Genomic DNA, 26,746 nt, shown 5'->3' on the forward strand with positions numbered 1-26,746 from the left:
GCCAACCAGGATCTTGTGATATATCAAATGTAGAGGTGAGAGAAAGGGGAGAGAAGAATGATTTAAATGGCTTGAGCAGCTGGAAGGATGGTGCCATTACCAAGATGGGGATTTCTGCTTGTAGAACAGGTTGTAGGGAAGAATTGCAAGAGCTTAGTTTTGGACATGTGAAGTTTGACATCCAAGTGGAGTTGTCAGGTAAGACAGTTGGATAGACTGGCCTGGAATTTAGAAGCAAGATTGTCTGAACTCATCTTGGTCTTTGTTTTTTCATCAGTAAAACAACCACATAGTTGTTCTAAGGAATAATGAGATTACATGACATGCTTCTGCTAGAGTACCTGTCACCTAGGAGATATTTTATAAATAGTAACTGTGGTAGGCATAACAATGCCCCTCTCCAAGATGTCCACATCCTAATCCCTAGAACTTGTGAATATATTACCTTACATTCAAAAGGGACCTTGCAAATGTGATTAAATTAAGAATCTTAAGATGTGAGATTATTCTGGATTTTCTAGGTGGGCCCCGCTTATCTCAAGGGCCCTCAGAAGTGGAAGGAGAGAGGTCAGAGAGGAAAGAAGATGGTACAAATTGGCTTTGAAGATGGAGGAAGAGAAGAATAAACGTGGGTAGCCTTCAGAGACAGAAAAGCCAAGGAAATGGATTCTCTCTCCGAGCCTCTGGAAGGAGCACAGTTTGCTGACTTATTTTAGATTCCTGATGTCTTGCTTCTGGAAAACATTTTTCCTGAGAAAGGATGCTAAAAAAAAAAGTTGTTACTGGAAGTTGAAGATTCCCTACTGATGTTAATGGGGAAAAACACCAGCTTTGTAGGCACTGCCCTGTAGGAAATTAATATGTAAATAAATTTAGATTAAATTAATGAGTAAATAGCTAACCTTTTCTTCTGAAAACCATGAGAGAGGTAATTCTGGAAAAGTGGATCAATTACAATAACTGCCGCTTCTCCACAATTTCCCTAAAATGCCATCTGAAAACAACTGAATCTTTAGCAGTAACCACAAAAGATGTGCTTGGGCACATTGCAGTTCATCCCTGATGTTTTCCATCCATTCAGATGTGGAGAACTACAAGTGCCTTGCCCTTCCTTCTGCTGTTGTTTTCTAGATCCCATCTCCCTTGTTCACTGAAGTGCACCCAGGGTACTGGGGAAGAAATTGCAAGTGACATCTTTATCCTGCCAGCCTTTCAGATTTAGTTAGGTCCAGGTGGGTTTTCTCTGAATTCAAACAGGATGTTAAGGGCAAGTTTTAGTACCCATGGCTCCCAGTCACCAGTAATACATATGAGCAAATATTATTTCATGACTAAGACAAACTAACAGACAAAACCTTTAACACTCAACCTAAAATCTATGAAAATATGCTATGACATTAGAAAAATGAAACATAAATGTGAGTCTGTTGAAACAGATTAAAGAAAAAGGTTAGCAAACTCAATATTCTGAATTAGAAAAGAAAATATATTATTTATTAAATAAAAAACCTGTTTGAAATCAATATGTTAGCCAAAATAATTTTTAAAGCATTGAAAAAAGGATGCAATAGAACAGACTACTGAATCAGCAACATGGAGGATAGAGACCCACTTATAGAATTCAGAAGAATTTTTTTAAAAGATACATGAAATGTAAATGAAGGCAGCAGACATGGAAGGTCTCTAATAGAGGTCTCTGCGACGAATAATAAACACTTCCAGAGCACAAGCAAAAATGGGAGAAGCAATAATCAAAGGGAAAAAGGGAAGAAACTCTTCAGATACATAAAAGAATCAGAGATTGTATTTTAGCAGACACACCATTTTCCTGGAAAATCTGATGAAATGTCAATGCCTTGTGTTTTGATAAAGGTTTTAAACTTTCAGGAAATAGAATCCTGCAAGCTTCCAAAGGATAAAAACAAAATACAACAAAAGGTTACTCTCAAAGTAGCTAAAATCACACCAGCCACAAATAAATTCTAAATGTATGGATTCATATATAAGATGCTACATGGTCTTTAAATGTGGTCCAAATCAGGAGTTGTCAAAGTGTGACCCACAGACTCCTAGGTGTACCTAAGACCATTGTGTGGGGTACAGGGGGCTGGAGGGGAGGCAGTCCTTGAAGTCAGCATGGTTTTTGTAATAATAAGAGGTTATTTTATGCCATGTGGTATCAAAACAGATTGAATGAAGAAGCAGAAATGAAAACCCAGCTATCTTCTATTAAGCCAGAAATTAAAGAAATTTTAAAAAATGTAAAACAATGACACTCTTCTCACTAAATTCTTAAAATAGGATTATGTACATAAAATTATTTATGTTTATATGTAATAGGTCTATCATGATTATTTTAAAGTGATTTAATAAAGGCACATTTCTAAAGTTCTCAGTTATAATTTCTAATATAGTAAATATTGATAGAAATAACCCACATATACAAAGGCTCTTAAGAGTATTCCATAATTTTTAAGAGTACAAAGGGGTCTCAAGACTAAAAATTTTGAGAACTGCTAATCAAAACACTTGTGCTTTGACACAGAAACCACAATACAGAACTGTGCACACAGTCCAAATTAGAAAATAACGTGAGTCTATATTATTACTAATATATCATTCAGTTCAGTTCAGTTCAGTCTCTCAGTCATGTCTGACTCTTCGCAACCCCATGAATTGCAGCACGCCAGGCCTCCCTGTCCATCACCAACTCCCGGAGTTCACTCAAACTCACATCCATCGAGTCAGTGATGCCATCCAGCCATCTCATCCTCTATCATTCCCTTCTCCTCCTGCCCCCAATCCCTCCCAGAGTCAGAGTCTTTTCTAATGAGTCAACTCTTTGCATGAGGTGGCCAAAGTACTGGAGTTTCAGCTTTAGCATCATTCCTTTCAAAGAACACCCACGGCTGATCTCCTTTAGAAGGGACTGGTTGGATCTCCTTGCAGTCCAAGGGACTCTCAAGAGTCTTCTCCAACACCATAGTTCAAAAGCATCAATTCTTCAGCGCTCAGCCTTCTTCACAGTCCAACTCTCACATCCATACATGACTACTGGAAAAACCATAGCCTTGACTAGATGGACCTTTGTTGTCAAAGTAATGTCTCTGCTTTTGAATATGCTATCTAGGTTGGTCATAACTTTCCTCCCAAGGAGTAAGCGTCTTTTAATTTCATGGCTGCAGTCACCATCTGCAGTGATTTTGGAGCCCCCCAAAATAAAGTCTGACACTGTCTCCACTGTTTCCCCATCTATTTCCCATGAAGTGATGGGACAAGATGCCATGATCTTAGTTTTCTGAACGTTGAGCTTCACTCTCCTCTTTCACTTTCATCAAGAGGCTTTTTAGTTTTTCTTCACTTTCTGCCATAAGGGTGGTGTCATCTGCATATCTGAGGTTATTGATATTTCTCCCGGCAATCTAATGTATAATTTATACAGTAATTGATACAGTTACTAAGAAATTTAGACTAAAGTCTAAAATGGCTTTTTTTCGCCTTTAAATAAGGAGGTGTTATAAATTCTGTAGAGCTTGAAAGGGGAGTTAGGAGAACTAAATTTCTTGTCTTCAGTAAAATAGATTAGAAATTGCTTTAATTTACAATGGTAGGGTAACTGCAATTTTAAGAATGTGAACTGTTCTAAGTCCCTAATGCAGAATTCACAAGAGAATGCTTACAGTCAACCCAACATACTACAGAAATTCAAAGCACACGAGAGGGTTCACTCTGGAAAGGGCAAAATAGAAAGGAAGCAGAGAAGCATAAAATATGGTGGGAATTCATAACAGTGTGAAATGAGTCTGTGAATTCTAAGGTTTATATTGATAGAAATTAAAGCATTTGGAGGAATACTGAGGAATTGTGTGTTCCTGCTTTCAGTATTAAGCCTGAAGGGCAAGGATATCTTGAAGGAAATCAGGAAGGAACCTGGCTTCTTTGACAAAAAGCAAAAAAGTGATCTAGGATTCACTTTTTTCAAAACACTGCTGCTTATAGAAATATCACTATTTTTAACATGATGAAGAGAAGAGGTAAAAGCAGTAAGAGTATGATGGATTTTGATTTGCACAGAAAAGGTCACAATAAATGAGAAGAATGCTAACATTAGAATCATCCTATGTTTTTAAGTAGTCTCTATAATTTTAGGGGGACTTTAAAATGGCATCTGGCAAGTGTTCTGTGTAGAATTTTTTTTCTGAAGGCTCGAAAAGAAGCCACAAAGGAAATTGGAAAAAAAAAACGAGATTACGTGGCTTGGAGAAGTCTCAACTTCAAGTTGCTCCAGTCTCTTTGTAGTAGATCAAGGCTTGGCTCTCATTAGATCGAACAGTGGTTATTGTCTACACTCAGAGCAGCATAAGAAAGAACAAGTTCAAATCTCAGCATGAGCATTTGGGTTGGATATACAGAGCTGTCTCTTCAGATCCTTGAAACAGAATAAAAGTACCTGAAATCTCATTGACTCCATACAAACAGTAGCAGTACTCCCAACTTTTGTGAAATCCAGGTCAGAAGAAATCATTATAGCTGAAGGAATTTTCAGTCCATCCTGTGGGTATCTCTTGTCTCCACTGTTCAGCTGCCCCAAAGATCCTTTTAGTAGCCGCATTTTCATATTCCATTCTGTGTCCCTTTGGGCCCCTTAATGTGGGGGTCTGATTCACTCATCCCTCACCTAAGTGGTTTTATACCTGAGAGACTTCACCCTTGAAGCCAGTTACCCACTCCTCCCTGTCCTCCTCACCCCAGGAGGAGATCTGAAGGCCTGCCTTCAGAGGCATTTCCAGCAGACTGCCCAAATATTGCTGTTACAGAGTGACCCCTGCCAAAAATCATTGAATTGTCTATCTGATCAAGAAAACCCATTGGTTGCTCCCTGAAGCACTAATAAGAACCAGGAATGAAGGTTTTGCTTTGGAGATGGCATCCGACAACACTCTGGAAGAGCAGCGAAGACTGTGGAGGAGTTGGGCCTGCAAGACTGATTTGGTGGTTGCTCTTCAGAAGCCCAAGGTGGCGCTAGTGGTAAAGAACCCACCTGCCAATCCAGGAGACACAAGAGATGCAGGTTAGATTCCTGGGTTGGGAAGATCCTCTGGAGAAGAAAATGGCAACCCACTCCAGTATTCTTGCCTGGAGAATCCCATGGACAGAAGAACCTGGCCTACAGCCTACAATCCACGGGGTCGCAAAGAGTTGGATACGACTGGAGCAAGTTAGCACGCATGAACAATGTAGAAGCCCAGATGATGCTGGCAAGCGAGCTGTGTGTCACTGTCTCTCCTTCTGCCCTTGTGTTGAGGAATGCTTATATTCCTTAACCTCCTACTTCAGAGTATGCCGATCAGATTACACATTTATATCTGTTGAACTTGAGAGTGATGCTAACCCTCATGAAACTTCTGTTAGCCCCTAGAGCTTCCAATCTATTATTACACCAGAGGCTGCCAGTGCCACCTCTGGACAGTAGGTGCTCCTGGCACCACCATCACCACCACCAGACACTCAGTGTCACCACCTGCAAAATGAGATTTGAGCTGTTATCTACTTCAGCTGAAAACCATCAATTAAGCCCTCCATTTGTCCTGTTGGGGATTATGGGCCACATCCTGGTGCCAGGTCTGAAGAAACAATTGTCTGATCATCTCTACATCCTTTTTACCTTCCTTTTTGGTTCCAAAGCTCACACATTAGCAATTTCACAAACTAAGGAAGAAGTTGAGATGCTGGGTAGCCAAAAAACGCAAAGGTCCATCCTATTTTCCTGTGACATTTTGATTATATCTTATATAATATCAACTTAATAATGCTTTCCCACTGTCAATCCAACTGTATTTATGTTTGAGGACTCTTCATAATCAGTGGCAACGCTTGGTATATGTTAGTATAAGAACAGGTGGTACTACAACTGCTCTTTTCTTACTACCTTTATTATTTTTTAACTGTATTATTATAAAGATTCAATCCTCTTATAATTATATAGAGATTTATAATTTATAAAGTGCTTCTATAGAGATTTAAAGAATATAAGGAAAATGTTTTATTTTCACTTAATACTCATAATAACTCAGGTAAGCATAATTATTGTCAATTACCAACAAAGAAATTATGGTTCTAGTATAGCTCACACAAATAGTATAGGCAGAGTTGGAACTTGAATCCAAGTTTTCTGATTATCTCTGCAGTAATTTTCCACTATAACAATCAGTGTAGTGCTTATTTATTTTGTAATAGATGTTTATATCTAGGACAAGTGAACTTCCTACTAGAGAGAATGGTGCTTTTGCTTTAATCTCACATTGTTCTGTTTTATTTTGTTTTCTTTTAGGAAGACATATTTCAGCAAATGAAGCACTTAAGCTGGGTATTATAGATAAAATTGTGAACTCAGACCCAGTTGAAGAAGCCATCAAATTTGCCCAGAGAATTTCAGGTAAGAAGATAATAAAACTAGCACAAGTTTGGAAATAAGTTAAATGTCCATCTTAATATGGTACTCCTTAAATATTTTATGGCATGTCCAAACAGAATATGATATAGATTTAAAATGAATGAGAGGGCTTCCCTGGTGGTTCAGTGGTAAAGAATATGCCTGTCAATGCAGGAGATATGGGTTCGATCCCTGGTCCAGGAAGATCCCATATGCCATGCTGCAGGGCAACTAAGCCTATATACCAAAAAAAAAATATATATATATAGATAGATAGATAGATAGATAGATAGATATATGTATGTATATATAGTGGAGAAATAACTCCAGAAATAATGAAGAGATGGAGCCAAAGCAAAAACAACTCCCAGTTGTGGATGTGACTGGTGATGGAAGCAAGGTCCAATGCTGTAAAGAGCAATATTGCATAGGAACCTGGAATGTCAGGTCCATGAATCAAGGCAAATTGGAAGTGGTCAAACAGGAGATGACAAGAGTAAACATCAACATTTTAGATATCAGCGAACTAAAATGCACTGGAATGGGTGAATTTAACTCAGATGACCATTATATCTACTAAAGTGGGCAAGAATCCCTTAGAAGAAATGGAGTAGCCATCATGGTCAACAAAAGAGTCAGAAATGTAGTACTTGGATGCAGTCTCAAAAACAACAGAATATCTCTGTTTGTTTCCAAGGCAAACCATTCAATATCACAGTAATCCAAGTCTATGCCCCGACCAGTCATGCTGAAGAAGCTGAAGTTGAATGGTTCTATGAAGACCTACAAGACCTTCTAGAACTAACACCCAAAAAAGATGTCCTTTTCATTATAGGGGACTGGAATGCAAAAGTAGGAAGTCAAGAAACACCTGGAGTAACAGGCAAATTTGGTCTTGGGGTACAAAATGAAGCCAGACAAAGGCTAATAGAGTTCTGCCAAGAGAATTCAACCTCTTCCAACAACACAAGGGAAGACTCTACATATGGACATCACCAGATGGTCAACACCAAAATCAGATTGATTATATTTTTTGCAGCCAAAGATGGAGAAGCTCTATACAGTTAGCAAAAACAAGACTGGGAGCTGACTGTGGCTCAAGATCATGAACTCCTTATTACCAAATTCAGACTTAAATTGAAGAAAGTAGGGAAAACCACTAAACCATTCATGTATGATCTAAATCAAATCCCTGATGATTATACAGTAGAAGTGAGAAGTAGATTTAAGGGACTACATCTGATAGAGTGCCTGATGAACTATGGACAGAAATTCATGACATTGTACAGGAGACAGGAAGCAAGATCATCCCCAAGAAAAAGAAATGCAAAAAAGCAAAATGGCTGTCTGAGGAGGCCTTACAAATAGCTGTAAAAAGAAGAGAAGCCAAAAAAAAAAAGGAGAAAAGGAAAGATATACCCATTTGAATGCAGAATTCCAAAGAATAGCAAGGAGAGATAAGAAAGCCTCCCTCAGTGATTGGTGCAAAGAAATAGAGGAAAATAGAGTGGGAAAGACTAGAGATATCTTCAGAAAATTAGAGATACCAAGGGAACATTTCATGCAAAGATGGGCTCAACAAAGGACAGAAATGGTATGGACCTAACAGGGCAGAAGATATTAAGAAGAGGTGGCAAGAATACACGGAAAAACTGTGCAAAAAAGATCTCCACAACCCAGATAATCACTATGGTGTGATCACAACCTAGAGCCAGACCTCCTAGAATGTGAAGTCAAGTGGGCCTTAGGAAGCATCACTACAAACAAAGCTAGTGGAGGTGACGGAATTCCAGTTGAACTGTTTCAAATCCTGAAAGATGATGCTGTGAAAGTGCTGCACTCAATATGCCAGCAAATTTGGAAAACTCAGCAGTGGCCACAGGACTGGAAAAGGTGAGTTTTCATTCCAATCCCAAAGAAAGGCAATGCCAAAGAATGCTCAAACTACCGCACAATTGCACTCATCTCACACGCTAGTAAAGTAATGCTCAAAATTCTCCAAGTCAGGCTTCAGCAATACATGAACAGTGAACTTTCTGACGTTCAAGCTGGTTTTAGAAAAGGCAGAGGAAGCAGAGATCAAATTGCCAACATCCGCTGGATCATGGAAAAAGCAAGAGAGTTCCAGAAAAACATCTATTTCTGCTTGATTGACTATGCCAAAGCCTTTGACTGTGTGGATCAAATAAACTATGAAAAATTCTCCAAGAGATGGGAATACCAGACTACCTGACCTGCCTCTTAGGAAACCTATATGCAGGTCAGGAAGCAACAGTTAGAACTGGACATAGAACAACAGACTGGTTCCAAATTGGGAAAGGAGTATGTCAAGGCTGTATATTGTCACCCTGATTATTTAACTTCATGCAGAGTACATCATGAGAAACGCTGGGCTGGATGAAGCACAAGCTGGAATCAAGATTGCTGGGAGAAATATCAATATCTCAGATGTGCAGATTCTGCTGCTAAGTCGCTTCAGTCATGTCCGATTCTTAGGGACCCCACAGACTGCAGCCTACCAGGCTCCTCCGTCCATGGGATTTTCCAGGCAAGAGTACTGGAGTGGGTTGCCATTGACATGACCCTTATGGCAGAAAGTGAAGAGAAACTAAAGAGCCTCTTAGTTGAGGCTTCTCTTGAAAGTGAAAGAGGAGAGTGGAAAAAGTTGGTTTAAAGCCCAACATTCAGAAAACTAAGATCATGGCATCTGGTCCCATCGCTTTGTGGCAAATAGACAGAGAAACATTGGAAACAGTGGCAGACTTTATTTTGGGGGGCTCTAAATCACTGCAGATCGTGATTGCAGCCATGAAATTAAAAGACGTTTACTCCTTGAAAGGAAAATTATGACCAACCTAGCTGCTGCTAAGTCCCTTCAGTTGTGTCCAACTCTGTGCGACCCCATAGACGGCAGCCCACCAGGCTCCCGTCCCTGGGATTCTCCAGGCAAGAGCACTAGAGTGGGTTGCCAATGCCTTCTCTCCAATGCATGAAAGTGAAAAAAGAAAGTGAAGTTGCTCAGTCATGCCCGACTCTTAGTGACCCCATGGACTGCAGCCTACCAGGCTCCTCCGTCCATGGGATTTTCCTGGCCAGAGTACTGGAGTGGGTTGCCATTGCCTTCTCCGATGACCAACCTAGACAGCATGTTAAAAAGCAGAGACATTACTTTGCCAACAAAGATCCATCTAGTCAAGGCTATGGTTTTTCCAGTAGTCATGTATGGATGTGAGAGTTGGACTATAAAGACAGCTGAGAGGCAAGAATATACAATGGAGTAAAGACAATCTCTTTAACAAGTGGTGCTGGGAAAACTGGTCAACCACTTGTAAAAGAATGAAACTAGATCACTTTCTAACACCGCACACAAAAATAAACTCAAAATGGATTAAAGATCTAAATGTAAGACCAGAAACTATAAAACTCCTAGAGGAGAACATAGGCAAAACACTCTCAGACATAAATCACAGCAGGATCCTCTATGATCCACCTCCCAGAATACTGGAAATAAAAGCAAAAATAAACAAATGGGATCTAATTAAAATTAAAAGCTTCTGCACAACAAAGGAAAATAAAAGCAAGGTGAAAAGACAGCCTTCTGAATGGGAGAAAATAATAGCAAATGAAGCAACTGACAAACAACTAATCTCAAAAATATACAAGCAACTTATGCAGCTCAATTCCAGAAAAATAAATGACCCAATCAAAAAATGGGCCAAAGAACTAAATAGACATTTCTCCAAAGAAGACACACGGATGGCTAACAAACACATGAAAAGATGCTCAACATCACTCATTATCAGAGAAATGCAAATCAAGACCACAATGAGGTACCACTTCACACCAGTCAGAATGGCTGCGATCCAAAAATCTGCGAGCAATAAATGCTGGAGAGGGTGTAGAGAAAAGGGAACCCTCCTACACTGTTGGTGGGAATGCAAACTAGTACAGCCACTATGGAGAACAGTGTGGAGATTCCTTAAAAAATTGCAAATAGAACTACCTTATGACCCAGCAATCCCACTGCTGGGCATACACACCGAGGAAACCAGAATTGAAAGAGACACATGTACCCCAATGTTCATCGCAGCACTGTTTATAATAGCCAGGACATGGAAACAACCTAGATGTCCATCAGCAGATGAATGGATAAGAAAGCTGTGGTACATATACACAATGGAGTATTACTCAGCCGTTAAAAAGAATTCATTTGAATCAGTTCTGATGAGATGGATGAAACTGGAGCCGATTATACAGAGTGAAGTAAGCCAGAAAGAAAAACACCAATACAGTATACTAACACATATATATGGAATTTAGAAAGATGGCAATGACGACCCTGTGTGCAAGACAGGAAAAAAGACACAGCTGTGTATAACGGACTTTTGGACTCAGAGGGAGAGGGAGAGGGTGGGATGATTTTGGAGAATGGCATTCTATCATGTATACTATCATGTAAGAATTGAATCGCCAGTCTGTCTGACTCAGGATACAGCATGCTTGGGGCTGGTGCATGGGGATGACCCACAGAGATGTTATGGGGAGGGAGGTGGGAGGGGGGTTCATGTTTGGGAACACATGTAAGAATTAAAGATTTTAAAATTAAAAAAAAAAAAAAAGACAGCTGAGCACCTAAGAACTGAGGCTTTTGAACTGTGGTGTTGGAGAAGACTCTTGAGAGACCCTTGGACTGCAAGGAGATCCCACCAGTCCATCCTAAAGGAAATCAGTCCTGGGTATTCATTGGAAGGACTGATGTTGAAGCTGAAACTCCAATACTCTGGCCACCTGATGCAAAGAACTGACTCACTGGAAAAGACTCTGATGCTGGGAGGGATTGGGGGCAGGAGGAGAAGGGGACAACAGAGGATGAGATGGTTGGATGGCATCACCGACTCAATGGACATGAGTTTGAGTGAACTCCAGGAGTTGATGATGGACAACGAGGCCTGGTGTGCTGCAGTCTGTGGGGTCACAAAGAGTCGGACTGAGCAACTGAACTGAACTGAACTGATATGTATATACTTCCCTGGTGGCTCAGATGGTAAAGCCTCTGCCTACAATGTGGGAAACTCGGGTTCGATCCCTGGGTTGGGAAGATCCTCTGGAGAAGGAAATGCAATCCACTCCAGTACTCTTGCCTGGAAAATCCCGTGGATGGAGGTGCCTGGTCGGCTATAGTCCATGGGCTCTCAAAGAGTCGGACACAACTGAGCGATTAAACTTATGTATACAAAAATTAAAAATAAACTGAATGAGAAACTCTATGTATTGACATGGTTTGATTGCCATAGTATATATTGTATTGTTAAATGAAAAAAGAATCATGTATACTGGCACAAAGACAGAAACATAGATCAGTGGAACAAAATAGAAAAACCATGCACCTATGGACATCTTATCTTTGACAAAGGAGGCAAGAATATACTATGGAGGAAAGATAATGTCTTTATTAAGTGGTGCTGGGAAAACTGTCAACCACTTGTAAAAGAATGAAACTAGAATGCTGTCTAACACCATACACAAAAATAAACTCAAAATGGATTAAAGATCTAAATGTAAGACCAGAAACTATAAAACTCCTAGAAGAAAACATAGGCAAAACACTCTGATGTAATCATAGCAGGATCCTTTATGACCCACCTCCCAGAATATTGGAAATAAAAGCAAACATAAACAAATGGGACCTAATTAAAAGCTTTTACAGAACAAAGGAAACTATAAGCAAGGTGAAAAGACAGCCTTCAGAATGGGAGAAAATAATAGCAAATGAGGCAACTGACAAAGAATTAATCTCAAAAATATACAAGCAACTCCTGCAGCTCAATTCCAGAAAAATAAGCGACCCAATGAAAAAATGGGCCAAAGAACTAAACAGACATTTCTCCAAAGAAGATATACAGATGGCTAACAAACACATGAAAAGATACTCAACATCACTCATTATCAGAGAAATACAAATCAAAACCACAATGAGGTACCATCTCACCCAGTCAGAATGGCTGCTATCAAAAAGTCTACAAGCAATAAATCCTGGAGAGGGTGTGGAGGAAAAGGAACCCTCTTACACTGTTGATGGGAATGCAAACTAGTATAGCCACTATGGAGAACAGTGTGGAGATTCCTTAAAAAACTGGAAATAGAACTGCCATATGACCCAGCAATCCCACTGCTGCGTATACACACCGAGGAAACCAGAATTGAAAGAGACACGTGTACCCGAATGTTCACTGTAGCACTGTTTACAATAGCCAGGACATGGAAGCAACCTAGATGTCCATCGGCAGATGAATGGATAAGAAAGCAGTGGTATATATACACAATGGAATATTACTCAGCCATTAAAAAGCATGCATTTGAATCAGTTCTAATGAGGTGGATGAAACTGGAGTCTATTATACAGAGCGAAGTAAGTCAGAAAGAAAAACACCAATACAGTATATTAATGCATATACATGAAATTTAGAAAGATGGTAACGATGACCCTGTATGTGAGACAGCAAAAGAGACACAGATGTAAAGAACAGACTTTTGGACTCTCTGGGAGAAGGCGAGGGTGGGATGATTTGAGAGAATAGCATTGAAACCTGTATATTATCATATGTGAAGCAGATCACCAGTCCAGGTTCGATGTATGAGTCAGGGTGCTCAGGGCTGGTGCACTGGGATGACCCTGAGGGGTGGGATGGGGAGGGAGGTGGGAGGGGGTTCAGGATGGGGAACACATGTACACCCATGGCTGATTCATGTCAATGTATGGCAAAAACCACTATAATATTGTAAGGTAATTAGCCTCCAATTAAAATAAAATAAAAGAATCATGTATACAGTAGTTCAACATTTGTATAACAGAAAAGGGGGGACTGAATGTCTATATAGGGAGAAGGTGTGTTTGTAACTGTTTGTTTATGTATAGGATACTTCTGTAAGGATTCACAAGAAAAGATTGATGGTTGCCTCTGAGAATGGGGCTAGCTAGCCAGCAGAAGCAGTCAGAGGAGATGTCTCTTTTTATTCTTCTGTACCTTTTGAATTTTTATTGAATGAGTATATGTTCTATTAATAAGTACAATTGAAATTTAAGAAGAACCAAGCAGGACTTCCCTTGGTGGTCCAGTGGTTGAGACTCTGTTTGCAATGCAGGTTCTCATCGGAGAGAGTCGGGGAACCAAGATCCCACATGCCTTGTGGTATGGCCAAAACATTTAAAAAAGAAAAAAAAAAAAGAATAAGAAAAGCCATGCAAACAAACACTTCAGCAATTAGAAGGCAGGCTGTATAATCTGCCACAATAAAGCCATGGTTCTGACTCAGTGAGCCCGGTTTTCTCCCTCTCACTGGTTTCTCACGTCATGGACTTATGACATTCCTAGATGATTTTTTTTCTTTCTTTAAAAAAATGTTCCTTTTCAATTTATGGAGGTTGGCAGCAAGATGGAGAGGGTTAAAGAGAGTCAGAAAAAATAATTGGAAGGAATGTTGGGCTACAGGCAGAGCAGTGTGTTCATCTCCCCAGTTGGTGGTAGGTAATGGCTCAGTGTCATTCAAAGGCCTCTCTGAAAAAGTCATTCTTTTGTCCACGCTGGCAGGGACCAAACACTTCCCTGAAATAATCCTTCTTTTTGTGGCTCTAACCACTTACTGTTTCATTTCAATAGTGAAAGCTTAAGCTGGAGAGGCCAGGGACTGTGAGGAGAAAATACGGGTGACTCTAAAGAGAGTTAGCGAGGCTTTGCCCTAAGGGGAATGAGTTTCCTGCTGTCTTCTCTTCTTTCCAGATAATCTTCACCACAGTTTCATCTGGTTTTGTTGTGCCTCCTGAGAGCACTTATTGTTTTGTTAGAAGTCAATTGGCCTACAGGAAAGGCTGTTTGCATTTGGGGGGGTCCCTAAATGGTTTTTGGTTTGGGGTTTAAGATAGACCCATGTCTATCATTTCTCACCTGTGGTTTTCGTTTGTAAGGACATGATTTCAACAGGAAGTTCTTTTCTTTGACTTCTGGAAATTCAGATTTGAGAGTTAAGTTACTTCAAGAGATAGATCGGGATCATGGTCTGGTACATTTATACAATAATCTTATAATTAATAAAATAATTTATTTTAAAATGAATAAAATCATAATTATTTATATCTTACAATTAATAAAAATTTTAAAATTAATTTTAAATAAAAAATTTAACATTGAAGTATTATTTTTTAAAATGTACAAAATGGCCTACTCAATCTCAGTAATATTATTACACAGTTTGTCCACTTGGTGGCATCCAAATATTGAAGAGAAATCATTTGCTTTAAAATTTGGTAATTTACCTGTTAACAGTAGGGGAATGGTTATGGGCTTTGGACAATTGTGTATCATAAATTATAATCATCAAAACTTGGTAGAAATGTGAAATGGTGATCTAAAAGTGTCTAAATACAAAATTACACATGTGCTGTGCTGTCGCTCAGCCGTGTCCGACTCTTGGCGACCTCATGGACTGTAGCCCGCCAGGCTCCTCTGTCCATGGGGATTCTCCAGGCAAGAATACTGGAGTGGGTTGCCATGCCCACCTCCAGGGTATCTTCCCGATTTTATACTTAGAGCTACATAGTGTGTTATGAATGGTGACAAAAATGTAAAGAAAATACACAAAAATGAAAATAACTTGTTTCCCCCCCAAAATTTCATAAATGATTTTTGCTTTGGTTTTGATTTTTCCAGCTTGAGGTGTAATTTACACACAGTAAAAGTCACCCAGTTTAAACGTAGCAATTCGATGAATTTTTGTAGTAATGTACAGTTGTGCGGCCCTGCTACAATCAAGATATGGCTCAGTCGCTCTAAAAAGTATGCTCCTGCCCCTTTTAAGTAGATTCCTTCCCCTGCCCTTGGCCATATATGACCACTGGCCTGTTTTCTGTTACTATAGTCTTGTTTTTTAGAATTTCATATAGCATGTGATCTTTTGTGTCTGGTTTCTCTCACTTAGCATGATGTTTTTGAGGTTCGTGATGTTCTTTAACTTAAAAATATTAGTAAAGCAGTCTGAAAGGCATAGTTGAAAAACATACATGTGTGGTTGCATACCTTGTGATTATACTAAAAACTCCTGAATTATAAACTTTGAAACGGTGACTTTCATAGTATGTGAACTAAATCTCAATTTTTAAAAGCATATGTAAAATTTTTGAGTTCTTTCTCCATTTGTAAAAATATTTCATTAATTCAACCTATTCTCATCCCCATCATTACCCTCAACTTGCACTGCTGAAATGTTGACCTACAAAAAGAACAAAAAGAAAGGATTAAGAACACTTATTTATATATGATTTATGTTGATGTATGGCAAAAACCAACACAATATTGTAAAGCAATTATCCTCCAATTAAAAGAAGTTTTTTAAAGCTGTAGTAGTAAAGTATGAGTCTAAAAAAAAAAGGGAGAGAGAGAGAGAATTCTTATTTAGTTTCCACATGCAATAGGCAAATTGAAAAGGAAGGAAATTTCCAGTGGTCAGTGTTGCAATTGGAATCAGTTTTGAAAAAAATTGCAGTTTTGGAGCCAGTTTGTAAGAGGTTAACATATATATCTAAAAATATGATTTGGGCAGTAGCTTCAAGTTTCTCTATAAATTTAACACACATCCTAGAGAGTTGACTGTGGAAGTTAATTAGCTTCATGTATCTTAATACTCTTGTTACACGAAGCCTCCCTGATGACTGCAGTGCAATAGATTTAGCAGAGCAATTCAGTTGCTTGGCCAAACCAGATTGCTTTGGCTGAACTCGGGAGGGGAGGGTCCTGTCAAATGCGGTTTATTTGCATTTGGCCAGCAGCCTGCTTGTTCCCAAATGGAGTAAGAACCCCTTGTTCCCACGAGTGTGATTCTGGCATGAAGCTGAAAGTGTGTGCTGTTAGCTGAAGATGAGCACAGGGGACATCCAAGTGGGAGCCTCAGCTCAGGAACCCAGTGCTCTGGTTTTGTCCCTCCAGCAAACCCTGGTCCTATTACTATCACTGCCCTGGGCTGTGATAGGCATTTTTAGCGATTCTTATTCTGCTCAAAGACCTTGATCTGTTTGTTCATTTGGATTTTGTGACTTAAAAAAAATCTTGGTGGTTTCATCTGTCTTTGTCTTCTATTTTATCTTTTGCTGTTTGTAATTTATTTTTACTCTCTGTGAACATTTGCATAAACATGTTTCACAAAAGCACAGTGACACTGCCTTACCTAGGAAGCCTAAGCACATATCTAAATCGGGCTTCTTTTTTATGTACCCCAGTTCTTTGGGGCAAAGAAGGCGATGGCACCCTACTCCAGTACTCTTGCCTGACAAATCCCATGGACGGAGGAGCCTGGTAGGCTGCAGTCCATGGGGTCGCTAGGAGTCGGACACGACTGAGAAACTTCATTTTCACTTTTCACTTTCATGTGTTGGAGAAGGAAAAGGCAACCCACTCCAGTGTTCTTGCCTGGAGAATCCCAGGGACAGCGGAGCCTGGTGGGCTGCCGTCTATGGAATCACACAGAGTCAGATGCGACTGAAGCGACTTAGCAGCAGCAGCAGCAGTTCTTTGGGGACCCCCTCAAGCCCAGAAAAAGTGCAGTTGTTCTGTCTGTTCTTTGCAGAGCTTCTGTGAGAGAGAGTCTATTTATCCGAGCTAGAGAGAGTCCTGTATGTCTTCGGAAACCATTTTTGTAAACTGCACACTGTACATTGTGTCTCTTTATCCTAGAGAGAGAAAATCTCTTCTTGTCAGCTTACTAGAAAGGAAAAAGGGAAAATAATCATCTCTTTTTCCTCCTTGAGGCATATGATTCACTTATTTTCTAAATGAAAACTTCTGCCTTAGAAAACTTCAAAGAATTGAGAAAAAAATATGAATGGGTCAGGGAAAGAATTCAATTATAAGCATACTTGAATCATTAATTAGCTCCTCTCTTTCCCATTTTCCTGGGGAGCTAGTGCTGGTTCTGACCTGCTCACACTTGCCTCACACTTTAGAACTAGCAGGTATATAAGAAATGCACTTTGAAAACACCATACCTGTAGACCCAAAGGGGAAATTCTGAATAATTTTGTGGGAATAAAATGAAGTTGTAAAATAATAGCATCCTTCAGTTACAGCCACAGAACAAAAAGGATAGGAAATTGAGCAGGCAAAAACCTCCTAACGGTTATGCCCTGATCCAACACTCTCCAATAGATATGCTTAGTTTGGTCTGGACAAGTGCTGTGGGGGATCCCCAAATGCCTGTCTGCGGTCTCAGAGGTTCTGAGTATCCCTGGGATACTAGAAATGTGCCAATTGGCTAAAATTACTGCACACCATTAAGCATTTTCTTCTTCCTTTTTTTCCTTTCTCTTCTCTCTTCAATCTCTGCCAGGTCAAAGTAGCCAGGAGCTGCAGATGACTTCTGATATGGTGGCTGATAAATGCTTTGCTCTTGGACCTCCAAAAGGCTATAACTCAAAAGCAACTATTGAATTTTTTTTTTTTTTTGACTGTACCAGGTCTTTGTCGTGGCATGTGGGATCTTTAGTTGTAGCATGTGGGATCTAGTTCCTTGACCAGGGATCAAACCTGGGCCCCCTCTAAGCATGGAGTCTTAGCCATTGGACCACCAGGGAAGTCCCAAAATCACCTATTAAATTTTTTAAAAATACTCATGTCCAGGCCCCACCCTTAAAGAATCTTAACTGAGTTCACAGTGGAGCACTTTAAAAGTCCTAAAATAACTCTGATGTGCACTATGATGTTGAGAATCAGCCCCTGTGATGGTGGGGCTGGTGGCAGCGTTACAAGGACAGATCCAGCTCTAAGATACCCATCTAAGCCCTGTCCCCACAAAGACTGTACTAGCCACCTGTTGTCAGGTGCCACAAAACTGACAGCTCTGACCTCTTTCCTCATCTACTCGATCCTCTTCCCACCACTTCCCTCTCCCCACTATCTGTTCTCATCTCTCTTATGGGCCACTAGGAAATTAAATCAGCTGTAGGCCCTGGAAAGGTCTTCTTTCTCTGCTGAGCTTGAAAAAAAGTAAAAGTGTTGGTCACTCAGTCCTGTCCTACTCTTTGCGACTCCATGGACTATATACTGCCAGCCTCCTCTGTCCATGGAATTCTCCAGGTAAGAGTACTGGAGTGGGTAGGCTTTCCCTTTGCCAGGGATCTTCCTGACCCAGGAATCATACCTGGGTCTCCTGCATTGCAGGCAGATTTTTTACTGTCTGAACCAGCAGGGGAGCCCATAAACTGAAGATTGGCTAACTCACAGGATAACTGAACAATTGTGGCTCAGATGATTAAGAATCTGCCTGCAGTGCAGGGAACCCGGGTTCCGTCCCTGGGTTGGGAAGATCCCTTGGAGAAGGGAGTGGCAACCCCACTCCAGTATTCTTGCCTGGAAAATCCCATGGACAGAGGAGCCTGGTGGACAACAGTCCATGGGCTACAAAGGGTTGGACATGACTGAGTGACTAACACACACACACATATGCTCTTTGGTGAAATATCCATTCAAGTTTTCACCCATTTTAAAAACTGAGTTCTTTGCCTTATAGATCTTTATATACTCTGGATGTAGATACTTCATTAGATATTTGATATGCAAGTTGTATTCATTGTCTGTTGCTTGATATAACAAGCTCAACAAGCTCAGCAGTTTGAACAATGCAAATGTATTATCTTATCTATCTACAGATCTGAAGTCTGGTAGGGGTCTCACTGGACTGAACCCAACGTCAACAGTTGCACTTCTTTCTGAAAGTTCTTGAGGAGAATCTGTTTATTGCTCACTTGAGTTGTGGGCAGAATTCAGTACTTCTGTTGTGGGACCAAGGTCTCCATGTTTTTGCTGGTTGTAAACTGATGGCCATTCCTAGCCTAGAGGAGTGGCTCTTGGTCCCCTTCCTCCATCTTCAAAGCCACATTGTCATCAAAAGAACTTTCTGTGTGGCATCTCTCTGACTCTTCCTCTCTCACTACAGCTGAGAGAGGCTCTCCTCTTTTAAGGGTTCGTGAAATTAGATTGGGCCTACCTGGATAATACAGGGTAAACATCACATCTCAAAGTCTTTAACCTTAATTATATCTGTAGAGTTTCTTTGCCATGTAAGATAATACATTCTCAGGTTCTGCAGATTAGGAAGTAGATGTTTGGGGAGCATGTTATTTTGCCTACCATGCAAGTGTTTTCTCCTAGTCTATGGTTTATCATTTCATTTTCTTTTTTTTTTTTTCTTTTTTTTTATTTAATTAATTTTTTTTAAATTTAATTTTAAAATCTTTAATTCTTACATGTATTCCCAAACATGAAACCCCCTCCCACCTCCCTCCCTATAACATCTTTAATGATGTTCTTTGAAGTACAAAAGTCTTTAATTTTGATGAAGTCCAACTTAATGAATTTTTTTCTTTTGTGGATTGTGCTAAGAATACTTTGCCTAACCAAATGTCATAAAGATTTTTCTTATTTTTTTAAGAAAGTCTTACAGTTTTAACTCTTCAATTTAGATTTATGGCCCATATTTGAGTTAATTTTTATATGTGGTGCTAGGTAAGGACCTGTTTACTTATTTCATGTGAATATTCGGTTGTCCTCAGCTTTGTTCGTTTAAAAAAAACTCTCCTTTCCCTCATTAAATTGTTTTGGCACCTGTGTTGGAAATCAATTGGTGATGATTGTAAGGGTTTATTTCTTAACTCAGTTTTTTCCATTGATTTGTATGTCTATCTTTGTGGCAATATTATACAGTCTCCTTTTCTAGGTACTTTAAAGTTTTTGTTACTGTTAAGAATGGAATTGAAATTATTTTGAACCTAAAATATTATTAACTCAGAACTATTTTCCTTAAGCTCACTGGCAGATTAATATAACTAATCTATCTATTATCTTGGCCTTGAAGTAAAAGGAAGATGTAACTTTTATGCCTCTATTAGGTAACTTGAAATTACTTTGAATCTATTAAATTCTATCTTATGGGGCTAAGTTGCAAAGATATCAGAGATTTTGTTATTAGTGTTACATTAGATATCTTGACAACTGAGTCAGTTGTAGTGAGGTGGATGAACCTAGAGCTTAGTATAAGGAGTGAAGTAAGACAGAGAGAAAAACAAATACCATATGTTAATGCATATATCTGGAATCTAGAAAAATGGTACTGATGAACCTATTTTCAAGAAGGGCATAGAGACACAGACATAGAGAATGGACCTGTGGACACAACAGGGGAAGGAGTGGGTGGGATGAATTGAGAAAGTAGCGTTGACGTATATACACTATCATGTGTGAGATAGCTAGCAGGAAGCTGCCATATGACATAGGGAGCCCAGCCTGGCACTCGGTGTGGCTGAGGGGAATAGGGGCCAGGAGGGAAGTTTAGAGGGGAGGGGAGGGAGGCCTAAGAGGGATATATATATATATATATATGTATGCATAATTATGACTGGTTCTTGATATTGTATGGTAGAAACCAACACAACATTGTAAAGCAATTTTCCTCTAATTAAAAAGATTTTTAAAAAGAAACACATTAATTAATCATTTAATGGAAAACTATCTTAAATAGTGTTTATTATTATATACGCACGAGCCTGTGATATAAGTGAACAGTTCCAAATTTTCTTTCTTATTTCTTTTAGATCAATCTCCAGAATCCCGTAGAATCTGCAACATGCCAGTCCCGAGCTTGCCCAACATGGACGCCATTTTCAGTGAAGCCTTTCTGCAGGTGCGGAAGCGGTACCCTGGGTGGCTGTCTCCGGAGGCCTGTGTCCGAGCAGTCCAGGCTGCTGTCCAATATCCATATGACATGGGCAGCAAGAAGGAAAAGGAGCTGGTCCTGTACCTTAATACCTCAGGGCAGGCCAAGGCCCTGCAATATGCTTTCTTTGCTGAGAGGATGGCAAATAAGTGGTCCACTCCCTCCGGGGCTTCCTGGAAAACAACATCGGGACGACCCATCTCCTCTGTTGGCGTTCTCGGTAAGAACATGAGCAATGTCACTCCCCAAATCTGCATTTGTCAAGTACTACCATTTGCTTTGGGCCACTACATGCCAGGCTCTTTGCTGAACATATCACTTTTTTAGTTAACTTAATTTTCACCCCAGCCCATGAACTATCTTTGCATGTGAGGCTTAGAAACACTAGGCCTTCTCAACAGTGAACTAATTAAACCCAAGTCCTCTAATGCTACATCTGTGTGATTCCAGACTCCGGGCATTTTTAAACTCATTTCTGCCTCTTACATGTCTCTCATCCCTGGGTTTCCCAGCAAGATTATGATGTGTACCACATTTCAAGGTGTGGCCTGTCACTCCTATAGCTAGGGATTGGGAATGAAGGTTGTGTCTTTCTGGTCCTTGCATCCATTCACTTCTCCTGATTCAAAGCCATTATCCCCAAATTCATCTTTACCTGAAACATGGGCTTCCTTACTTTTTCCCCTTGAAAATTTCTCAAACAAAATGCCTTCTTTCCTCAGAAGCTAGCTCTCTGAATGGCTTATTTGGGCCACTATCCTAAATTTCACTTAGTCTTAGTCTTGGCCCAAGAATGGTCTTGGGTGGATTCCAAATCCCCTGAAATAGTAAGTGGAGTATGGTATGTATTAGCCTGTATACAGTCTTCTGGGAGAGGAGGTCCAAAGTTTACTAAAAGCACCAACTTTCTTAATCTTCACCAAGCTCTCTAGCACCAGTGCAGTGTGAATGAAAGAGCCTTCTCTACATTTTCTTAGTCTGAAGCTGTCTCAGTGAAATTTGGAAATAAACTAGTACGTCTTCAACACAAACATACTGTGCTCCTTGTAGCACTGACTCTGTTCACTTGTGATTTTTTAAGGAGCTGGATAAATAGTGTGGCAAAGAACTGATTGTACCTTTTTATATTCCTTCAGCAACACCGATATTTGTTTCTAGTTATGTACTTACCTGTTTCTTCTTTCCTATATTCCTTCAAGCCAAGAAAAATTAATGCAGAATAATAGTAAAAACTCTTTATCAGTATCGTGTTTGTCAACCATCATTTGAGAATTTCCCTGTTTCCTTATCGTGAGCTTTTTAAAAAGACTTCAGGTTTGTGTCTGGCATGGAATGTTTATAAGTGCAAGGTTTTTTTTTAAGTATACACCACATTGTTCTGAAAAATATTTGCAAAAGCTTTTAAACTACATAGAAGACAATGTGGATGAAAATAAAGTGAGAGCTGGTCATTTCCCCCTTCGTCATGTTTATCCGCTTCCTGCTCTGCCCGCCTTGGTCTTGGTGACGCGGCCCCGCTCTGTGCCCCATGTCCTCTGGAATGCGCCCACAGCCTCATCTGGCTCACAGTGGCTGTCCCTCTGTGTCCTGCCTGGAACCTGCCTTACCCCGGGCACTTGCTTCTCCTGACGCCCTCTCGAGAGGGCTGTTGCTTCTTCCCACACGCCCTGGACTGCGCTGCCACCTCCCACTTCCCCTCTCAGACCGTGACCCCTTCCTGGACACTCTTCCTCTGTTTTGCTGCCGTCTCCCCGCCTGCTCTATCCCTCCTCATCACTGTCCGCGCTCCCCGGCCTTGGCCCTCATTTCAGTGCCTGGCTCACGGTTATCCGCTTTGGCCCCAATCCTGCTGTCCTTGTTGTCCTCGTCCCCTGTGTGGAGAATCCATCCAGCCCTGTTGCTTCCAGGTTCCTTCGCCTCCTCAGATCCAGTGACATTCGCCTCACTTCACTTCCGTGACCCACACTTCGGGCTTCACCCTGAACATTTCTGCACCACTGAAATGTGAACTTTTTCACTACAACCTTGTGTTTCTCCACATCCCTTTCTCAGTTATTCCAACTGCATGTGTTACTTGATAAGCTCTTTTAATCTTTACCTCCTTCTCTATTCAGTTTTCATTTCCAATCATCACTTCAGCTACTCTCTTGCCTACATCCTCAGAAGCCATGACTCGTCGTCCTTTCATTGGGCCCCCAGGAAAACCCCAGCCCTGATGAGCCCAGGTTTGCGCGTCAGTGAGCCTGTGCTCTCAGAGTGGGTCGGCACCACTGCAAGTCCACTTTCTTGCACCTCGCCTGGGCTCTCAGGGCTGTCGGAAGGGGAGAAGACTGCTGTTGACTAGATACTGAAGAGCCAGTAGTCAAAGCATCCCTTATCCTTTATTTACTTTGAGTAGAAGGGATTCTTGACGATGTTTAATTCCAGGGTAGTTAAAGGCAGTGACTTGGTCCAGGAACAGGACTCCTGGTCCCTGTCTGTGTGTGTTTAGTGAGGAAAATTTAGGAAACTAAATTCAATATACATACAGTATTGACTTATGAAAACATAATTACCAACAGTGAAAAGCTTGGTCTTTCAGCCCTACTTTCTTGAGAACTTTGAGACCACAAGGTTGTGAGAAGTTAGTGAAGAACTTTTTGAAGGAAACAGTTACTGGTTTCGTGTATATTTTTAGTGATTAAATGAAAAAATATCAGTTTATAGAAATGAAGATCTAAAATAATAACTGATACTTCTCCCCCGCCCCCCCAACAAGACATTGTTTATTAATCAGAAGAGCAGCAAGGATAATTCTGCATTAGGTTAAAAGCTGCATTTCAAGGGCCCAAGTTCAGGCTTCCCTGGTGGTTCAGTGGTAAAGAATCCACTTGCCAATGCAGGGAATGTAGGTTCGCTTCCTGGTCTGGGACGATCCCATGAGAGAAGCTAAGCCCCTGCACCACAACTACAGAGCGTGTGCTCTAGATTCTAGGAACTGCAACTATTGACCAATGCTCTAAAGCCTGTGCTCCACAGCAAGAGAAGCCACCACAGTGAGAAGCCCGTGCACCACAGCTAGAGAACAGCCCTCACTCACTGCAACTAGAGAAAAGCCCACACAAAGCAATGAAAACCCAGCATAACCACAAATATGTAAACAAAAATATATTAAAAAAAAAAGGTCCAAGTTCTGTTTCCAGGTTCTCTTATAGGAGTGAAAAGGCTAGCACCTTATAGCCTTCTACTTTGTAGAAGTAGCAACTTCTACAGAGAGCTGTTACATGCTTTGTCTGATTTGATCTTCACCAAAACTCATGAGATCAGAGCTTCAAGCAGTCACATTCCCAACTTGAAGAATTTGGAAACTAGGACTCTGAGTATAGTGACTCCAAGTCACATGCTGAAGGCGTGGGGTAGGACTATAACTCAACCGACTGCTCTTAAAAATCCTTTCCATCCTTCTATTTCTACTTGCTGCTAAGCTGCTGCTAAGTTGCTTCAGTTGTGTCCAACTCTGTGCGACTCCATAGACGGCAGCCCACCAGGCTCCCCCGTCCCTGGGATTCTCCAGGCAAGAACCCTGGAGTGGGTTGCCATTTCCTTCTCCAATGCATGAAAGTGAAAAGTGAAAGGGAAGTTGCTCAGTCGTATCCAACTCTTCGCGACCCCATGGACTGCAGCCCACCAGGCTCCTGTGTCCATGCCATATTTCTATACGTTAAGGATGCAGGCTCTTCACATGACCTGGGTTGAGTCCCCAGCACACCTACTTGCTAGGTATCAGACCTCAGGAAAGTTACTTACATCTTCAGGTTGCTCATTTGTAAAGTGGGTTAAATGATAGGACTTAATGCATAGGGTTGTGGTGAGGATTAAGAGTTAATATATGCAAAATGCTTTAACGCATTTCTAATATGTTCCTTATGAACACTCAACAAGCTTTAAGTTTTTTTTTTTTTAAGCTTTACTATTAATAGTATAAGGTAATTTAACATGGAAGTTTTCACGCTTACAAGGAAGTGAGTAAAATTATAGCTAAGACACTTCTAGAAAGCATTAGTCTGGCCCACTCTGTGGGTAGGACTATGAGCTATTTGGGGCTGCAAAGGTCCTTCAGCAGCCCTGCTCTGTGAGGGGAATGTGAGGAGCTGTGCTCTGCCCTCACAGGTGGCTTTCCTTCTCTGCCGTGTTCAGTGCCATCATCTGTATCATGTTGTACTGTACGAAGCTCTTTCACGTAAACTTCTCATGAGTCCTTCTTGTTCCTGTGAGATTGTACCCTCTGCTGCTGCTGCTGCTAAGCTGCAGTCGTGTCCAACTCTGTGCAACCCCATAGACAGCAGCCCACAAGGATTGGTAGGAATTTTATATGAAGCTTGGGACTGAAAGCCAGAGGGCCAGGGTTTTGAACCGTCAACTCTACCTCTGGTTTATGCAGGCTAAAGTTTAGGATACAAGCTGCTACAGCAGTGAGAGCTATCCAGCCTTCTTGTTACTGAGTGAAACACAGATGTTTAGTAAATTTGCAAAACTGTTTTAAATAATTCAATATATGTATTAAATAATTTAATCTGATTTAAAAATTAAATATATTCCAGAGGAACTAAATCAATAATTTCTAATGATTGATAATATAATATATTCAAAACCAATCCTCACAAGGGATTAAGAGGTATAAATTATTATATATGTAATAAATAAGTTACAAGGATATACTATACAGTACAGATAATATGACCAATATTTTATGATAACTTTAAATGGAATATAATCTATAAAAATCTGAATCACTATGTTATATACCTAACACTAATATAATATTGTAAATCAACTATACTTCAATTTTTAAAAAAAGACCTAAAGCTAGTCAATGTGAAGTGCAGAAGAGTAATATGTACATAGCTTTCACTGAACTGTTTCATCCACAGCAGGTTGGTCAGGTAACAGATAAGCTGCTGCTGTAACAGATAACCATCTCAACAGCTTAACACAATAAAGATGTATTTCCTACTCACTCTCAAGATAATTCTAAAATCAGGTTCTTTCCAACTAGTGGCTCTACCATTCTCCTGGACAAGGGTCAGCAAACTTTCTGTAAAGTGCTAGACAGTAAATGTTTTTGGCTTTGGGGGCCTTATGTTCTCTACTGCGACTACTCGACTCTGCTGTTGAGGGCGAGTAGAGCCACAGACCATATAAAAACAAATCAGTGTGATTGATTCCAGTAACACTTTATTTATGGACACTGAAATTTGAACTTGATATCATTTTCAGGTGTCACAAAATATTCTTACTCTTTAATTTTCAACTATTTAAAACATAAAACCATTCTTAGCTCACAGGCAGTTAGAAGCAGGCAGTGGGCTGGATGTGACCTGCAGGCCAACACCTGCTCTAGGGTCTCCTCCAAGTCCTCAGAGTTGATCTCTGCATCCTCTGTACCCAGGTGGTAATGAAGGATCTTGTAGGAGATTTTAGGGGCCAGTAGTGATCCCACATCACCCTTCCCCCATTTCCTCAACCAGAATTAGTTACAGGCCCTACTGGGATATAGGAGGTCTAGAAAGTACAGCCTCC

General features: G+C 40.4%; 1 protein-coding gene across 1 annotated transcript in view; it reads left to right on the forward strand.

Annotated features, from left to right (window-relative positions):
* EHHADH (enoyl-CoA hydratase and 3-hydroxyacyl CoA dehydrogenase) overlaps positions 1-26,746 on the forward strand; it is a 67,920-nt gene that overhangs the window by 34,061 nt on the left and 7,113 nt on the right. Inside the window, exons 5-6 of the mRNA XM_068965314.1 lie at positions 6,332-6,436; positions 21,066-21,407. Coding sequence (XP_068821415.1) covers positions 6,332-6,436; positions 21,066-21,407 — 447 coding nt within the window. The remainder of the gene's footprint in view (positions 1-6,331; positions 6,437-21,065; positions 21,408-26,746) is intronic.

Source organism: Capricornis sumatraensis, chromosome 1, assembly GCF_032405125.1.
Source record: "Capricornis sumatraensis isolate serow.1 chromosome 1, serow.2, whole genome shotgun sequence".
NCBI classification, from domain to species: domain Eukaryota; kingdom Metazoa; phylum Chordata; class Mammalia; order Artiodactyla; family Bovidae; genus Capricornis; species Capricornis sumatraensis.